This window comes from Dendrobates tinctorius, unplaced genomic scaffold, assembly GCF_039654945.1.
Source record: "Dendrobates tinctorius isolate UK_male_01 unplaced genomic scaffold, ASM3965494v1 ptg000173l, whole genome shotgun sequence".
NCBI lineage: Eukaryota > Metazoa > Chordata > Amphibia > Anura > Dendrobatidae > Dendrobates > Dendrobates tinctorius.
Genome location: NW_027361840.1, coordinates 6,114,130 through 6,134,271, shown reverse-complemented (window position 1 = coordinate 6,134,271; position 20,142 = coordinate 6,114,130). Strand labels below are relative to the sequence as shown.

The 20,142-nt window shown below is 44.5% G+C and overlaps 2 protein-coding genes across 2 annotated transcripts in view; one reads left to right on the top strand and one right to left on the bottom strand.

Moving 5' to 3' along the window:
- LOC141053953 (uncharacterized) overlaps positions 1 to 20,142 on the bottom strand; it is a 357,992-nt gene that overhangs the window by 32,734 nt on the left and 305,116 nt on the right. The window lies entirely within an intron of this gene.
- LOC141053980 (uncharacterized) overlaps positions 8,250 to 20,142 on the top strand; it is a 46,485-nt gene continuing 34,592 nt past the window's right edge. The window contains exon 1 of the mRNA XM_073551127.1: positions 8,250 to 8,311. Within this exon, the coding sequence (XP_073407228.1) occupies positions 8,250 to 8,311 (62 nt within the window). The remainder of the gene's footprint in view (positions 8,312 to 20,142) is intronic.

The following is a 20,142-nucleotide window of genomic DNA, read 5'->3' as shown; positions in this document are numbered from 1 at the left end:
ATCCTAACCTCCCAAGGCTTCTGGTCACGGCAGACACCAAACCTCAACCAACCATACAGCGGGAGTCGGAGTTCCTCCATAACCTGGAGTCACCCGGCCGGAGTGAAATAGTGGTGAGTGTTCTCATCCCAGCGATCTAAATGTTGTCAATCACTCAGGAAATAACGATGGTGGTTCCGCCTGGCGGTGGTACAATGTACAGTTCCGCAGGCGCCTGGCCCTACAGCCCAATCTAGGCTGGAGAGTAAAAGCAACAGATGTTTGGTTACAACTGATGATGGCTCAAAAGCAGCCCCCTTTTTCATACGCGACCACTAACTACTCCGGATTTCAAGGGTTGCACGTGACCAGAGGCCTGCTTACTATTTAAAGTTACATCTAAATTAGCGAGCCTACGCAAAGACGTACATCTCTGTGGAGTTAACAGGCATTTACAGTATTTGGCTGTATTATGGGCCAGAGGCATGAACGTGGCTCCAAATTATTAATATACCAGGATACCATATAGAAGTCATATAAATAGCCCCCCCTTTTCCATACGCGACCACTAACGACTCCGGAATTCAGTGGCCACACGTGGACCAGGGACCTGCTAACTTTTTAAGGAAGGATACTGCCGTTTCAACTTGTCTTGTTAATATTGAGACGAATGCTCTGCATCAAGGTGTACCTGCCAAGCAAGTGTAGCGCTTGACAATCAAAAATCGGTACACCAAGTTATATATGCGTCCCAAAAGTGGACTCAGTGGATGGTGGATTAAGAGTCCCTGGGGTGGAGCCAGCGGACAGCGGAGTATGGGATGGCGTTACACTAGTTTCGGGTATCACTCCTATGACACACATTGGTGAATGTTGCAAAATTGATAATGAATCAATGCCGAAAAAGGCATCTACTATGAAAACAAAATCAATAATAATTCAACACAAATCAAGAATGTTTCAATGCCGAACGAGGCATCTATTACAGAAGCAAAAGCAATAATGAATTAATGCCGAATGAGCCATTTATTTATTACCCTCTGCTCAGCCTGTGGAGGCGGACACCCTGCATCAAAGGGTACCTGCAAAGCAAATGTAACGATTACGAGGTCCGTAATTCCGCCTTTTGCCGGTGCACCCCGAAAGCTTTCATTTGTTAGGCTGTAAAGTGGACCAGCTGTTTTATTTCGACATGTGCTTGCCAATGGGCTGCTCCATTTCATGCCACTATTTCGAACTTTTCAATGCCTTCCTAGACTGGGTAGTGCAACACGAAACAGGTAGCAATTCAACAATTGACTACCTCGACGATTTTTTGTTCGTCGGGCCCAGAAAAAAAAAATAGGCATAATCCCGGTGGGTGTAACCGCCATAGGCACCTGGCTTTTATCCCAATAACGAAGCTGCCCAGCAGCCATATCACGGTTTTAAATACGGCTTTTTATCCCCTTCAAATTTAGTCAAATAATCTAAAATCCGTGCGCGCTAAATAATCTAAAATCGGCACGAGAATTCCCCAAGATTTTACCTGGGCAAATTGGCGTTCCCATTTACATTATTGCCATTCAAGAATTTCACAGTCTCGCCTTTAGGTATTGTTCCCGAAAGGAACCCAGAAAATATCGGCTAATACATCACCTTTCCTACCCAAAATGCAATTCGGTTAACGACATAATACCCCCAGAAGACACTTCCGTAACCTACGCTTCATTTGACAGAGCGGCCGAACTCGTGCGTGAAGTGGAGCCCGGTGCCCTGCTTGCAAAATCCGACATATAGTCTGCTTTCTGTCTATTGCCCGTGGAACATCAGAAATACCACTATCACAAAAAAAAAATGGTCCGTGCAACCTGCTTCCTTTCCTCAGCATCGAAATAGATAACAACTAAATGGTTTTTCTTGTTTACCGGCAGATAAATTACAAAAAACACTGCAAGTGCCAGTGGGCACAGCTTTTTCACGCGTTTATCATCAACAACAAAGGGCATTGCCCAGCCGTGCCAAAAAAAAAACCACAGACTCTGCGGTGAAAACTCTGCGGTGCATAATAATTTGGAACATGCCTTTTGAGTGTTTATTATTTTTCAAAATATACTGTTTTCAAAGTCAGTTTGTTCAAAAACATTGCAATTATACTAGAATATTAGATGACTGGAAAATAACAGTGACTGCAATTCATATAGGTAATTTAGAGAAAATATGAGGAAATATTTTTTGCATAATAATTTGGAACACAGTGTAAGACCAGACATGCTCTAACACATCTTGTCTCTTACAGGCGGTTGTAAGCCCACAAGTTAGGTTGTAAGACATTCTTTTGTTTATTAGGCATGCAAAAGAGCCAAACTGCACTCAAGCATTAAATAAATAAATAAATAAGTTGTGGGTCCCCGGAACTAAGTCAATTCGCAGAGTCATCTCTGAGGCATCAGAGGGCTGCGGTGGCAGCAAATCTTCCCAGGGATGGTTAAAATTCCTAAGACGGCCAAAGGGCCGGTGGTTCTGGTGTTGCACGCCGGCGGTAATGACTTAAAGAAAAAAAAAAAAAAAAAAAATGGCCGAGCTGTACACAGTGATGTCAACGGACATAGAGCGTTTTGCCTGCTTATTGCCGGATATGGTGGTGGTGTGGTCAGAGATAATACCACGAGCGGTCTAGTATGGAGCTAAAGATTCTAAAGCCATTGACAAATTAAGGAAAAAGATCAACACAAAGATGGCAAAATTCGTCAAAGTGAACTATGGCATCAAGGTTCGCCACCACGAGCTTCGGAAAGACAATTCAAATTTACTAAGACCGGACGGCGTTCATCTCACAGATATCGGGCTCGATATATTTTTCACTAATTTACAGGATAGTGTTGAACAGGCCATAATGATGTTGTGTGGGGGACGGAGTCCTGTGTAGGTCATACACATGGTCCTCCGTGGCGGTAGTGTAGAGGGGGCAAAGGTTCGTAACTGCTCATCGGCTTCTTGCCACCAGCAGTGATGGGGATTTCAGCATTGAGTCTGTTGCGAATTTGTACTTGCCTCTCTCTGCTTACAAAATTTAATAAATTGTGACCGACCTGTTCAACCCATCCAGGCCTGTTGGCATTTTTGTTATTACGGGATTGGTGGGAGGCGGGAAGGCACGGATTACGTCACACGGGTCTCTGCAGTCTTATAGAGGTGGATGCTACGACATAAACACGTTCTGATAATGTGACCTCTCGCTTTCTTGTGGAGCAGCCCGCGTATTGTTAAGCACATAATTTGCATTCCGCTAAGTAAACCTCTTGTGTGATGTTACAGTTGATGAAGGAATCAATACTATATTGCATCCTCTTGTTGTAAGATGAAAAAGACGGAGTTTTGACCATAAGTTTGCATCTTGCACATTTGTGCCATATCTAAAGCTACCTATGAAAGATAACCAGGTTATGTGAGCGGGAGAGGGACAACCGCATAAACCTGGAGATAACGTCTCTCCTAATGAGCGGAATATCTGGCTCCAGATGGCAGTATGTTAGCCAATTTTTCATCTTCATATAATATTGGTAATTTTTTTTTAAACTAGATGTAATAGCCTGGTAGTCAGTGCTATATGCTGCCACAAATGTGATAGCTTCACATCTTATTTTTTGTACAGGTATAGGAGGGAATTATGAACAATGCCAAATATCAGTTAACTTTACATCCAAACCTTCAGGCCTGTGCTAAAAGGCTGAAGATGAAGAAGAATTTCACCTTTCAGCACAACAAAGACAAAAGTGACTTCCGAATCACCATAAGAACGGCTTCACCAGAGGAAGATGGAAGTTCTGGATTGGCTTAGCTACTCTCTTAGTAGGATTTTTTCCTGGTATTTTAATAGAAGTGTGAAGACTTTATATCCACTGTATGGCTTAAGGATTCCACCTCAACAGGTGAGCCCAATACACAGTCATTACACATTAAGACCTTACACCATTTATTCCACACTGAACAATACGTTCACATTACTGGCCCTACAACTTCATTGACATCAGGTGATGAAAGATCTTTTGTCCAAAATAGACAACATTTCAGACAATTGGAGACAACAAAGAAAGCGATTTCCAGACTCACCTGGAGAACAGAATGGTTAGGTGATTAAATGCACCCTGCCCAACAGATGTCTACATTTCCAGTAGAGTGTGATATGTACAGAGGTGTGAACTGTGACCTATATATTGACTGTATTGTCTTCTATACAGTTTAATGAGCTTTGTGTTAAATTGCGGTCATTAAAAATTTTTAAAAACTGCTTGGCCTGCTACAGTTCACATTTTTAGTTCCAAAAATTGACTACTGTCTCCATACAGTTTATATCTGCTTTGTGTGAAGTTACGGAGGTTTGAAATTTTTAAAAAACACTTGGCCTGGAACAGGTGACCTAATTTTATTTTATTAAAATGTAGTTTCAATTAATCAAGAAAATTTGGTTTCCAGAGACCTAGCAATTGCAAAATGCGTAAGGTGTGTGGTGAGGGACGGGAAGTGCTGATGATGGTGCACGTAGAAGGCGAGGACGTGGGTAAGGAGCATAAGCAACACGCGCATCCACGTCACATAGCTTCCTGTACCACTCTGCAGGGAGGCAAGAGTAGAGACACCACTTATGTAGCCACACCAGTGTGAACAAGTGGTCGGTTGAATAGCAGATGCTTCCAGCACCACCCAGTCTTCCACACAGTCCAGTCTCACCACCCAAGAGTCTGGATCACTTAATTTTCACCCTGATCCTCCTTCCTTCCACCATGTTGAGTCCCAGCAGACCTGTGATCCCACACTAGGACACTCCGAGGAGCACTTTGCATCATCATTTCTTGATTGTGGCTTCTTACTCTGCATGCTCGAAGAGGGATAGGAGGACATGCTGTTTAGTGATGCACAAAACGTAGAGCAGCCAAGGCCAAAAGACCATGACGGTGGGGAATGGTACATTTTGTAAAAGGAGGTAAATGATAAGACACATTTGCCAATAAGTCGGGTTGTTGTTAAGTTACCAATTCAGGAAGACCAGGGCAGCTCGTGGTGGTGGAAGACGAGGTGGTGGAAGACAAAGTTACTGACCCAACCGAAGAAGCTGGCATGCAGAGCAAGGCCAGCAGAACTGAAGGGGACAGCTCTGTCCTGGGCCCTGTATTGTTCAACATCTTTATCAACGATTTAGATGAAGGAATTGAGGGTAAACTGATTAAATTTGCTGATGACACAAAGCTAGGAGGGATAGCTAATACTAGAGAAGAGAGAGAGAGGATTCAAAAAGATTTAAATAAACTGGAGAAGTGGGCAGCAACTAACAGAATGGTTTTTAACAGGGAGAAATGCAAAGTACTACATCTGGGCAATAAAAATGAAAAAAGCATATACAGAATGGGAGGAATAGGGCTAAGTGACAGCACATGTGAAAAAGACTTGGGTATACTAATAGATCGCAGACTGAATATGAGTCAACAGTGTGATGCAGCAGCAAAAAAGGCAAATGCAATTCTAGGATGTATTAACAGAAGCATACAGTCTAGATCACGTGAAGTAATTATTTCCCTCTACTCCTCTTTGGTCAGACCTCATCTGGAATATTGTGTCCAATTTTGGGCACCACATTTTAAAAAAGACATCAACAAACTGGAGCAAGTTCAGAAAAGAGCGACCAGAATGGTGACCGGTCTGCAAACCCTGTCTTATGAGGAAAGGTTGCAGGATTTGGGAATGTTTAGTTTGCAAAAGAGAAGACTGAGAGGAGACTTAATAGCTGTCTACAAATATCTAAAGGGCTGTCACATTGTAGAAGGATCAACTTTATTCTCATTTGCACAAGGAAAGACTAGAAGCAATGGGATGAAGCTGAATGGGAGGAGACACAGATTAGAGATTAGAAAAAACTTTTTGACAGTTAGAGTGATCAATGAGTGGAACAGGCTGCCACGAGAAGTGGTGAGTTCTCCTTCAATGGAAGTCTTCAAACAGAGGCTGGACAGACATCTAACTGGGATGATTTAGCGAATCCTGCTTTGAGCAGGGGGTTGGACCAGATGGCCCAGGAGGTCCCTTCCAACTCTACGATTCTATGATTCTATGATTCTATGATTCTAAAGATTGGCAGCACCGAAACAGGCAGGAATAGGCAGTAGGGTGAACAGGGAGAGAAGGCGGGAAATTATTCCGCCGACACTCGTGAATTTTCCTTCAAAGAGTTAGATGATCCCCACGCTGGTACTTTTTTAAAGAGAGTTCTAAGACAAAAAAATGGTAATTTACAACCTGTGTAATGCCAAGATCAGCAAGGGCCTGAATACTAAGAGCCTAACCACCACCAGCAGGCACATGTCATCTAAGCACCTGACTCGGTGGGACGAACGATTGGGTCTACAATTGCTGCCAATGGGTGACACCACTGCCTCTTCCCCTGAGCTAGGTGATGGACAATCCCCTGTCCATGACACTATTGCAGATGCCTCCCACCCTGCACATGTTATTGCACATTCTGAGGCACCGTTATTATGTGCTACCAAATCGTTGTTCAAGCACAGCTGTCATGGTCACTGTGTGTCTGGGCGCAGGTGTTACCGCAAGGCGAACCCATAACACACGTGACCCTGGATACAGCGCCTCCAGTGGGGCGAATTTAAATAATAATACGTGCAGATGGATACACCGCCTCCACCTGGCGAATTTAGGTATTACACGTTAATAAACATTCTGGAAACCCCGCCTCCAGTATGGCGAATTTAAATAAGGGGGACCTGGGAAACATTAACAATGGTGGGCCCTGCAATAGGGAAAGGGAATTGGAGACCTCCTGAGCTCCCCTGAGCCAGTGTCCCTGCACTCCTAACGTTCCCTATGCCGGTTTCGCACCGGGCGCCGCACGCGTACCTCAACGCCCTAGCTCGCCCTGACCCTAAACCCTCACTAGGGAATTGGTCGGTGCGGAAACTAATCCCACCACTGCACTAATAACACACATGAGGAAAGAGACAATACAGGGGAAACACCACTTAGCTTCGCTCTGTTGCGTGCGCTCCTAGAAACAGAGCCCTCCACCTGAGTGCATCTTCTCCTCCACCCGGATCCATCACCATAACAGGATCCTTCACCTTAGTGCAACCTTGGAGCAGAGTCCAACACCAGTTGCAGCTGCTTAGAACCAGTCCCAAGGATGAGTTCAGCTGCTGACACGAAGTCGAGCATGCTTGAGTCCAGCTCAGCGGCCAACTCCCACATGGTGAGTGCCACTCTCCATAGTCGCCACTCCACCAGCCCATGCAGACACTTCCCGCTGACACCATCACTGCGACTCCACCACGCCATGCCAGCCCTTCGTCCAGACACCATAGCTGACACTCTTCCCCCCTGGCTAAGCTGCGCAGGACTCCTCACCAGCTCCATCCGTCCTCCAGGCTCTCCAAAAAACAGAGTGAACACAAACTCACAATATCACAGGCCGTGATTGCACACCTCTAGCACACCTTTATAGGGTGTAACACCTGATACATGATTAAGTGCACAAAACCTAAAGTGCAATATCAAAACCACCACCGGGGATAGTCAAGACACCTTGGAACTTTCCAAAGTAAAAAAAGTTCACCCAGTGATTTAAAACTGTCAGATCACTTCAGATCATGACAACAGCTTTCAGCTGTCCCTATCCCAGGGCTTGAAACGAAAAAGAAAATTCTCAGCCACCCACCTATGGACCAAATGCTAAAAGTGCACATTTCCAGGCTACTTGTCATGGAAATGTTGCCTTTTCAGCTTGTATACACACAGGATTTCTGCCGACTCATGGCGGCAGCTGTCCCTTGATACTTGGTCCTCAGCAGCCACTATGTCTCCCGGTGTGGCATCCCCACCTTTTACCAGCACGTGTCCAGGAACATCACCCATGCACTTACTGGGATTGTCCACTTAACGACTGATACGTGGACACGTGTTATGTCCCCTAGTCCTTGTGTGGCTGTCCTGAACCCAAACTCCTGGTTCATGTGTGGCCAGTGCCAGAACCTACTCCCTGGTCCTTGTGTGGCCAGGGCCTGAACCTATTCCTTAGATCCGTGAGTCTGGACAGCTATACCAGTCTCCGAATTCAGTCCTGTCAGTGACTCCTTGTCAGTGTCGTTCTTGCTCAGTATCCAGAAGCAGCATAGTCAGAGCAGAGCAAGAGACCGTGTCAGTGTCTGCGTGTGTGATCCTTGGGGTGAGCAGCAGCAGTACCGGAGACTGTGCTGGAGTGTTACCCGGCCGCTATCAGCAGCTCAAGCATGACTCCACCATCAGGAGCTCCAGTTAAAACGAGGAACCCGATTAGCTACGCCTCTCTTAGGTAAGCCCAACCCTGCTCCTATTTCACCTCCTCATTCCCGCTGCATTTTACACCCATATTATAGATGCACAGTGTTGTTATCACATATAGTGCTATCACATTATCACCAGATATCACCTATATTTAAAACCTCCGTCCCAAAACTGTCTGGTCCGGAGAATGAGGAGAACGTGACTCTTCTCTGCTTTATTTAATGGTGGCTCCTCACCGGGGCGGTTACCTGTGGGACCGTACTCTGTGCACCGTTCATCACGCTCTTCTTTCTCCATTATGGCTGTAGTATTATTATTTTCAAATTTTACACCCGGATATCAGATCTGTGAAAGAAATAATGGAAAAATCACAAACAGAAGGAAAAGTAACACAAGAAAAAGACCAAAGGAAAAGTCACATGGAAAGTTCTAGATGACCAGAGAAGATCGGTAAAGAGGAGCCGTCAGCTCTCCGGACACGACGGCTTTAGTAAATCCTCATATTCTCCATTATATGATTCTGGAGCATCTCTCTTTATATCTCAGCATTGTACCGTTCCGCTGTTATTCCTACTGATAATGTATGAATATATGGACAGCTGGGTGTTACCAGGTGAGGGGGTGTCTGCACAGTCCAATCAGTTCACAGAGTCAGTGTATGGACATGCCCCTTTAATAAATATAATGTAAATGCCCAGTTGTCAATTTATTCATAGCTAAGGACCCCCGTGCCAAAATCATCTAGAAAGTTTTTACTCAGAATCAATACTTTTCTTGCTTTACGCGTTTTACATGCAAAGAAACCAGGATCTGGTGACTGCGTCTGTGTCTCCGTCCGTGTAATGTGACTCCACGCCGGGAGGTCAGACGTGGATATTACCAGAAGAGGCTCGTGTGGTCACAGGATCCTTCAGATCTAGATATGTTGACAGAATAGTCCAAGGCCTATTAAACACTTCATGGACCAGGGATTTTGTTTGCTTTTGTTTTTTTATCACAGGTGAGGGATATGGTTGTTTTTCATTTTTGTTTTTTACGCGACACCAGGGATTCAATGGAATTGGCATTAGGTGAGTATTACTTGTAGTGCTGCGGTAGCACAAGGTGCAGTGATGAGGCAGTGACTTAAAAAGTTCCAACACAAAGTCTCTTTAATGCAGTTACTTCACAGCATTAATGTCCAATTCACACAAGTGCGTAGCATTAATTTCCAATTCACAGCACTGAATAGTACCCAGTATCCTCCAGATCGGAGCCGGGAACCATGCCCTCAAGTTTGCAGCCGATAAACACGCTAGTCCTCCTTCGGGCACAAGACAGTCTACCTCCAGTTCACCGCCGGGCACAGGACAGTCCACCTCCGAGACCAGTTGCCGTAGCCGACTGCACCGCTGTGGGTGCCAGGCCTTTGAGCTGCATGGCTCCGCGTGTCTGTGTTGCCTCACATGGATGGAGCACTGCAGAGCCAACTGCTCTGCCCTCTAGCACACACCAGACTGACACTGGACCTGACACACCCAAACCCTTTACTGCAGGGATTTTAAATGGGATCTGTGGCCTTCAGTCACATGGAAAACCCGGGCTTGGAATGAAACGGACTGCACAACTACCATCCTGCAGTCTGTTTCAAAATACAAAAACCCAGAGCAGGTTTTCCCAACTCTGCCCTGGATGCTAGCATGCCCAAGACTAACACTTATTATTAGTCTGCACTGCAATCACAGCTGTCTGCAATGCACCCAACATGGCCTCCATACGCCTCCGTGCGCATCCTGGGGAGAACACACAGTGACCTCTACCTGTGACAGCAGTCACTGCCTCACATACTGTTCATTTGTTTTCGTTTTTTTACAGGGAATGTAAGGCTGTATGCCCACGTTGCGTTTTTTAAGCATTTCTGCAGCGATTTTAGACAAGCGTTTCTGCTGCGGAAACGCTTAAGAAAAGCATCCAATGTAATTATAATGGTAAACGCACATGTTGTGCTAATGGTGCGTTTTTTTCCGCTGCGGAAACTCTAAGCGGAAAAAAACGCAGTGTGTTCATTAATTTTGCGGAAACGCACGCGTTTCCGCATACATTCAATTGTATTGCAAAAATGCACAGGAAAACGCATGCTAAAACGCTTACAAAAATGCTTACAAAAGCGCTTCATAAAACGCATGCGTTTTCCCGGGAAGAGGGTGTGCGTTTCCGCTAAGGAATATTCTGCATCAAAAACACAATGTGGGCACATAGCCTAAATGTTATTTAAAAAAAAGTAAAACAGCCAGTGCGAGTTTTACAATGCGATTCTCGGACGAAAAATACGGCAGTGTGTCTCTGCCCTTAGTCATGTACGGACGAGCTGCTCTCCCTGATTAATGCTCTAAATGCTCAGTGAAAAACAGAGAAGCAGGAAGAGAAGCTCGTTGTCACAGGACCATAAGTATGAAAATAGGCATTAGACCTACCGGTAATTATGTTTCCAGGAGTCCATCCTGACAGCACCAGGGAGGACGTCCTTCGCCTCCTTGCAGGGACAGGAAGAACACACAAGAGGTTGAAAACAGTCTCCACCCACATTCCCTCAGTGTTTTTCCAAGTACCACACCGTGGATGATGCAACTGAACACTTTATTTATAGAATCATATTACAACATATGACATAATTAATTCAGGAAGGGAACTATCCGTGCTGTCAGGATTGACTCCTGGAAACATAATTACCGGTAGGTCTAATGCCTATTTTCCAGGACGTCACTCCTGACAGCACCAGGAAGAATACCAAAGTATCCCCTTAGGGTGGGATGACTGCCTGGAGAACCATTCTCCCGAAAGCAGTCTGCTGGTTAGACAACACATCCAATTTGTAATACTTACAGAATGTGTCCAACCTGGACCAGGTTGCGGCCTTACAGATTTGGTTTACCGAGGCCCCTGTCCTTTCTGCCCAAGAAACTGATAGCGCTCGTGTTGAGTGAGCTTTTAACCTTTCTGTGGGGGGACCCCCTGAGAGACATATATCAAACTGATTAGTGACGTTATCCATCTCGCGATGGAGGATTTTGAGGCCTTTTTCCCTCTATTTTTTCCCCCAAAAAAGGATAAAGTTTATGGTCCTTCCTCCAACCCTCCATGACCTTGATGTAGTCAATAACTGCCTGGCGTACGTCTAATTCGAGTAGGGCTCTTTCTTTGTTGTTTGAGGGGCTCCCACAAAACAAGGGCAAGACTATCTCCTGGTTTAGGTTTTGAACAGACGAAATTTTTGGACAAAAAGGTGGGATCTAGTCTTATAATTATTCGATCCTCCCAGATTTGGAGATATGGATCTCAGATGGATAGGGCTTGTATCTCGATTATACGTTTAGCCGTGGTGATAGCCACTAGGAATGCTACCTTCATGGTTCGATGTGAAATGAGCATCTACTGGTTTTGGATAAAGGGATCTGAGCAAAGGGACCGAAGGACAAGACTAAGATCCCATGGGGGGGACTGACCTCCTTATTGTGGGACGTAACCGCTGAGTAGCCCCGATAAATCTTATTACCCAGGGGTGGGAAGCCAAGGGGTAATCGAGAAAAGAGCTTAATGCCAAGATCTGGACCTTCAGCGTGCTAGGCCTAAGTCCTTTATTAACCCCTTCCCGACCAATGACGCCACATAGGCGTCATAAAAACATGTGCCAGTCTGACCAGTGACGCCTATGTGGCGTCATGAGTTTAAAGCTCCCCTGCGGGTCAGGTGACCGAGGTCACTGAAAGGTCATCCGACCCGCAGTACAGGGGGCTTTGCTCTTCACCACAGGGGGAGTGGCTTCGCCTCCACGTGGCTACGATCGCTCTGATTGGCTGTTAAAAGTGAAACAGCCAATCAGAGCGATAGTAATATTTTATCAACAAAAATTGATGAAATATTACAACCCAGCCATGGTCGATGCTGCAGTAGCATCGGACATGGCTGCAGACCGTGATCCGACCCCCCCTCCACCGACTCACGGGGCCGATCGGCCCCCGATACCGACTGACGGCGGCAATGTGCCGCCGCCGTCATCATCGGCTCCCCTCCCCCTTCTCTAGGCTCCCCCCACCTTCCGACCCCCCCCTTCACCCCCCCCAGTACCTCCGATGTTCCTCTCCAGCTCCCGATGTCCCGCGGTCCTGCTTCATGGGCGCCGCCATCTTGGAAAATGGCGGGCGCATGCGCAGTGCGCCCGCCGGCTGAAGATTCATTCACTCATTTTGATCACTGTGATGAACTCTCACAGTGATCAAAATAGAATGAAAAGTAAATAAACCCACTGTTTATCAGCCCCATAGGCAGGATCAACTAATAAAATATTTTTTTTTTATTTTTATTTTTCCATTAGGGTTAGGGTTGGAAAGAGTGTTAGGGTTGGAAAGAGGGTTAGGGCTAGGGATAGGGTTGGAAATAGGGTTAGGGTTGGAATTAGGGTTAGGGATGGAATTAGGGTTAGGGTTGGAATTAGGGTTAGGGATGGAATTAGGGTTAGGGATGGAATTAGGGTTAGGGATGGAATTAGGGTTAGGGATGGAATTAGGGTTAGGGTTGGAATTAGGGTTAGGGTTGGAATTAGGGTTAGGGTTGGAATTTGGGTTAGGGTTGGAATAAGGTTAGGGTTGGAATTAGGGTTAGAACTAGGTTTAGGGTTGGAATTAGGGTTAGGGTTGGAATTAGGGTTAGGGATAGGGGTGTGTTGGGGTTATGGTTAGGGTTGGGATTAGGGTTAGGGATGTGTTGGGGTTAGGGCTGTGGCTAGGGGTGTGTTGCGGTTAGAGTTGGAGTTAGAATTGAGGGGTTTCCACTGTTTAGGCACATCAGGGGGTCTCCAAACGCGACATGGTGCAATTATTGATTCCAGCCAATTTTGCGTTCAAAAAGTCAAACGGTGCTCCCTCCCTTCCAAGCCCCGACGTATGCCCAAACAGTGGTTTACCCCAACATATGGGGTATCAGCGTACTCAGGAAAAATTGCACAACAACTTTGCTGGTCTAATTTCTCCTGTTACCCTTGGGAAAATAAAAAAATTGGGGGCTAAAAAATGATTTTTTTGGAAAAAAAATGATTTTTTTATTTTCACGTCTCTGCGTTATAATCTTCTGTGAAGCACTTGGGGGTTAAAAGTGCTCACCAGACATCTAGATAAGTTCCTTGGAAGGTATAGTTTCCAAAATGGGGTCACTTGTGGGGGGTTTCTACTGTTTAGGCACATCACGGACTCTGCAAACGCAACGACGACCGCAGACCTTTCCATCAAAGTCTGCATTTCAAAACGTCACTACTTCCATTCTCAACCCTTACGTGCGCCCAAACAATAGTTCCTCCCCACATATGGGGTATCAGCGTACTCAGGACAAACTGGACAACAACTTTTGGGGTCCAATTTCTCCTGTTACCCTTGTGAAAATAAAAATTTGCGAGCTAAAAAATCATTTTTTGAGGAAAAAAAATGATTTCTTATTTTCACAGCTTTGCGTTATAAACTTCTGTGAAGCACTTGGGGGTTCAAAACGCTCACCACACATCTAGATAAGTTCCTTGGGGGGGTCTAATTTCCAAAATGCGGTCACTTGTGGGGGGGTTACACAGTTTAGGCACACCAGGGGCTCTGCAAATGTAACATGACGCCCGCAGACCATTCCATCAAAGTCAGCATTTCATAATGTCACTACTTCCCTTCCGAGCCCCGACGTGCACCCAAACAGTGGTCCCCACCCACATATGGGGTATCAGCGTACTCAGGACAAACTGGACAACAACTTTTGGGGTCCAATTTATCCTGTTACCCTTGTGGAAAAAAAAATTGCTGGCTAAAAATCATTTTTTTTTAGGAAAAAAAATGATTTTTTGTTTTCATGGCTCTGCGTTATAAACTTCTGTGAAGCACTTGGGGGTTCAAGGTGCTCACCACACATGTAGATAAGTTCCTTGGGGGGTCTAGTTTCCAAAATGTGGTCACTTGTGTAGGGTTTCTACTGTTTAGGCACATCAGGGGCTCTGCAAACGTAACGACGACCGCAGACCTTTCCATCAAAGTCTGCATTTCAAAACGTCACTACTTCCATTCTCAGCCCTTACGTACGCCCAAACAATGCTTCCTCCCCACATATGGGGTACCAGCGTACTCAGGACAAACTGGACAACAACTTTTGGGGTCCAGTTTCTCCTGGTACCCTTGTGAAAATAAAAAATTGCGCACTAAAAAATAATTTTTTGAGGAAAAAAGAATATTTTTTATTTTCACGGCACTGCGTTATAAACTTTTGTGAAGCACTTGGGGGTTCAAAGTGCTCACTATGCATCTAGATAAGTTCTTTAGGGGGTCTAATTTCCGAAATGGGGTCATTTGTGAGGGAGCTCCAATGTTTAGGCACACAGGGGCTCTCCAAACACTCCATGGTGTCCGCTAACGACGTACGGTAATTTTAATTTCAAAAAGTCAAATGGTTCTCCTTCCCTTCTGAGCCCTGCCGTGCGCCCAAACAGTGTTCCCCCCACATATGGGGTATCGGTGTATTCAGAACAAATTGCACAACAACTTTTGTGGTCCAATTTCTCCTGTTACCCTTGTGAAAATAAAAAATAGCGTGCTAAAAAATCATTTTTGAGGAAAAAAAATGATTTTTTATTTTCACTGCTCTGCGTTATAAACTTCTGTGAAGCACCTGGGGGTTAAAAGTGCTCACTACACATCTAGGTAAGTTCCATAAGGGGTCTAGTTTCCAAAATGGTGTCACTTGTGGGGGTTTTTCACTGTTTAGGCACACAGGGGCTCTCCAAACGCGACATGGTGTCCGATAACGATTGGAGCTAATTTTCCATTCAAAAAGTCAAATAGCGCTCCTTCCCTTCCGGACCCAAACGTGTGCCCAAACAGTGGTTTATGACCACATATGAGGTATCGGTGCACTCAGGAGAAATTGCTCAACAAATTTTAGGATCCATATTATCCTGTTGCCCATGTTAAAATGAAAAAACTGAGGCTAAAAGAATATTTTTGTGAAAAAAAAGTACTTTTTTTTTACCGATCAATTTGTGAAGCACCTGGGGGGTTCAGAGTGATCACTATGCATGTAGATAAGTTCCTTGGGGGGTCTAGTTTCCAAAATGGGGTCACTTGTGGGGGAGCTCCAAAGTTTTAGCACACAGGGGCTCTCCAAACTCAACATGGCAACTGCTAAATATTCCAGCATGTTTTCCATTCAAAAAGTCAAATGGCGCTCCTTCCCTTCTGAGCCCTGACATGTACCCAAACAGTGGTTTATGACCACATATGAGGTATCGGTGTACTCAGGAGAAATTGCCCAACAAATTTTAGGATCCATTTTATCCTGTTGCCCATGTGAAAATGAAAAAATTGATGCTAAATGAAAATTTTTGTTGTAAAAATTAAAATGTCCATTTTTTTTCTTTCCACGTTGCTTTAGTTCCTGTGAAACACCTGAAGGGTTAATAACCTTCTTGAATGTAGTTTTGAGTAGCTTGATGGGTGCAGTTTTTAGAATGGTGTCACTTTTGGGTATTTTCTGCCATATTGACCCCTCAAAGTGACTTCAAATGTGAGGTGGTCCCTAAAAAAAATGGTTTTGTAAATTTTGTTGTAAAAATGAGAACTCGCTGGTCAACTTTTAACCCTTAGAACTTCCTAACAAAAAAAAAATTTGTTTCCAAAATTGTGCTGATGTAAAGTAGACATGTGGGAAATGTTATTTAGTAACCACTTTGTGTCACATAACTCTCTGGTTTAACACCTTCCTGACATCAGACGTACTATCCTGTCCATGGGACCCGGGCCCCTATGCCCATGGACGGGATAGTACGTCTACCGCGATCAGCGGCACCCACGTGGTGAGAGCCGCTGATCGCGGGCAGGTGTCAGCTGATTATCACAGCTGACACCCGGCACAATGTGTCAGGGGCGGTCACGGACCGCCCCCGACACGTTAACCCCTTGCACACCGCGATCAAACGTGATCGCGGTGTACCGGGGGTTAAAGGGAAGCATCGGCAGGGAGGGGGCTCCCTCCGTGCTTCCCTGAGCCCCCCACGGCAGCGCAATGTGCAGCGCTGCTGCGGGGGTCTGTTTCCCTACAGGCCCCCGAATCCAAGATGACGACGGGGGCCTGTAGGGAGCTGACTTCCTCAGTGCCTGCAAAGCGCAGGCATGAGGAAGTCTGCAGCAGTGCCTGTGACAGATCGCTGATCTGTCACAGTGATCTGTGATGTGACAGACCAGCGATCTGTCACAGGACAGTGATGTCCCACCTGGCACTACGTAATAAAGTTAAAAAAAAAAAAAGTGTTAAAATAATTTAAAAAAAAAAAAAATCGCCAAATACATTAGAAAAAAAAAAAATATATTCCCCCAATAAATCCATTTTTTGGAAATAAAAGAAAAAAAAACAATAAAAGTACACATATTAGGTATCGCCGCGTCCGTAACGACCTGCCCTATAAAACTATCCCATTAGTTAACCCCTTTAGCGAACTCCCTAAAAAATAAAAAAGTTATAGCTCACAGAATAAAGCGATGCAAAAATAATTATTTTTTATATAAAATAGTTTTCATTGCATAAAACCGACAAAACATGAAAAAACGACCTAAATGAGGTATCGCTGTAACCGTACTGACACGAAGAATAAAACCGCTTTATCAATTTTACCACACGCGGAACGGTGTAAACGCACCCCCCCAAAAGAAATTCATGAAACGCTGGTTTTTGTTCATTCAGCGTCCCAAAAATCGGAATAAAATGCGATCAAAAAATGTCACGTGCCCGAAAATGGTACCAATAAAAACGTCAACTCGTCCCGCAAAAAATAAGACCTCACATAACTCGCTGGGTCAAAATATGGAAAAATTATAGCTCTCAATATGTGGTGATGCAAAAACTATTTTTACAATAAAAAGCGTCTTTTAGCGTGCGACAGCTGCCAAATATAAAAACCGCCATAAATAGTAAATCAAACCCCCCGTTATCACCCCCTTAGTTAGGGAAAAATAATAAAATAAAAAAAAATGTATTTATTTCCATTTTCCCATTAGGGTTAGGGCTAGGGCTGAGTTTAGGGTTAGGGGTGTGTTGGGGTTAGGGTTGGAGTTAGAATTGGGGGGTTTCCACTGTTTGGGCACATCAGGGGCTCCTCAAATGCAACATGGCATCTGATCTCAATTCCAGCCAATTCTGAGTTGAAAAAGTCAAATGGTGCTCCTTCCCTTCCAAGCTCTGCCATGCGCCCAAACAGTGTTCTACCCCCACATGTAGGGTATCAGCCTACTCAGGACAAATTGCAAAACAAATTTTGGGGTCCAATTTCTCCTGTTACCCTTAGGAAAATAAAAAATTGGGGGCAAAAATATCATTTTTGTGGGAAAAAAAATGATTTTTTTATTTTCACTCCCGGGCGCTTTAAACTTCTGTGAAGCACTTGGGGGTTCAAAGTGCTCACCACACATCTAGATAAGTTCCGTGGGGGTCTAGTGTCCAAAATTGGGACACTTGTGGGGAGTTTCAATAGTTTAGGTACATCAGGGGCTCTCCAAACGCACATGACACCCGCAGATCATTCCATCAAAGTCTGCATTCCAAAACTTCACTACTTCCCTTCCGAGCCCCGACGTGTACCCATACAATAGTTTTCTCCCACATATGGGGTATCAGTGTACTCAGGACAAATTGAACAACAACTTTTGGGGTTCAATTTCTCCTGTTACCCTTGGGAAAATAAAAAAATTGGGGACTAATTGATGTTTGTGGAAAAAATACGATTTTTTTATTTTCATGCCCAGGCATTATAAACTTCTGTGAAGCCCTTGGGGGTTCAAAGTGCTCACCACACATCTAGATAAGTTCCTTAGGGGGTCTACTTTCCAAAATGGGGTCATTTGTGGGGGGTTTCCACTGTTTAGGTATATTAGGGGCTCTCCAAAGGCAACATGACACCCGCAGACCATTCCATCAAAGTCTGCATTCCAAAACGTCACTACTTCCCTTCCGAGCCCCGACGTGTGCCCATACAGTAGTTTTCTCCCACATATGGGGTATCAGGGTACTCAGGACAAATTGGACAACAACTTTTGGGGTCCAATTTCTCCTGGTACCCTTGGGAAAATAAAAAAAATTGGTGACTAAAAGATCATGTTTGTGGAAAAAATACAAATTTTTTATTTTCACGCCCGGGCGTTATAAACTTCTGTGAAGCACTGGGGGGGGTTCAAAGCTCTCACCACACATCTAGGTAAGTTCCTTGGGGGGGGGTCTAGTTTCCAAAATGGTGTTATTTGTGGGGGGTTTCCACTGTTTTGGTACATCAGGGGTTTTCCAATCGCGACATGGTGTCCGATCTCAATTCCAGCCAAAAACGTCAAATGGCGCTGCTTCCCTTCCGAGCTCTGCCATGCGCCCAAATAGTGGTTTACCGCCACATGTGGGGTATCAGCGTACTCAGGACAAATTGCACAATAACTTTTAGGGTCCTGTTACCCTTGGGAAAATAAAAATTGGGGGTGAAAAGATCATTTTTGTGGAAAAAATATGATTTTTTAATTGTACCGCTGTACATTATAAACTTCTGTGAAGCCCTTGTGGGTTCAAAGTTCTCACCACATATCTAGATAAGTTCCTTGGGGGGTCTAGTTTCCAAAAGGGGGTCAATTGTGGGGGGTTTCCACTGTTTAGGTACATCAGGGGCTCTCCAAACGTGACATGGCGTCGATCTGAATTCCAGCCAATTTTGCATTGAAAAAGTCAAACGGCGCTCCTTCCCTTCTGAGCTCTGCCATGTGCCGAAACAGTGGTTCCCCCCCACATATCAGGTATCATTGTACTCAGGACAAATTGCACAATAACTTTTCCAGTCCAACTTCTCCTGTTACCCTTGGTAAAATAAAAAAAATTGAACCTGAAGTATTTTTTTTGTGAAAAAAAGTTAGATGTTCATTTTTTTTTTTAAATATTCAAAAAAATTCCTGTGACGCACCTAAAGGGTTAATAAACTTCTTGAATGTGGTTTTGAGCACCTTAAGGGGTGCAGTTTTTAGAATGGTGTCACTTTTGGGTATTTTCTATCATATAGACCCCTCAAAGTGGCTTCAAATGTGATGTGGTCCTAAAAATAAAATGGTGTTGCAAAAATGAGAAATCGCTGGTCAATTTTTAACCCTTATAACTTCCTAACAAAAAAAAAATTTGGTTCCAAATTTGTGCTGATGTAAAGTAAACATGTGGGAAATGTTACTTATCAAGTTTTTTTTGTGACGTATCTCTGTGATTTAAGGGCATAAAAATTCAAAGTTGGAAAATTGCGAACTATTCAAAATTTTCGCCAAATGGGGTGGGGTGAAGGGGTTAACAGAATAAAAATTTGAAAATTGCGAAATTTTCTAAATTTTTCCCAAATTTCTGATTTTTTCACAAATAAACGCAAAAATTATCAACCTAAATTTACCACTAACATGAAGCCCAATATGTCACGAAAAAACAGTCTCCGAATCGCTAGGATCAGTTGAAGCGTTCCTGAGTTATTACCTCATAAAGGGACACTGGTCAGAATTGCAAAAAATGGCCTGATCATTAAGGTCAAAATAGGCTTGGTCATGAAGGGGTTAAAGCCTGTCTGAAGGAAATCTAGTATCTTTGGGATGTCTCGTTTTCCTTCTGCTGAGTCGGGCCTGCCACAATCTAGACAGAATCTTTTCCATATTTTGTGGTATATCGCAGAAGTTACGGGCTTTCTGCAGGCCTGAATAGTCGAGATGACCTGGTCTGACAGGCCTCGAGCCCTCAAGATCTGCCGTTCAGGATCCAGGCTGACAGGTGAAGTCTTCCTGGGTCTTGGTGAAAGACCGGCCCCTG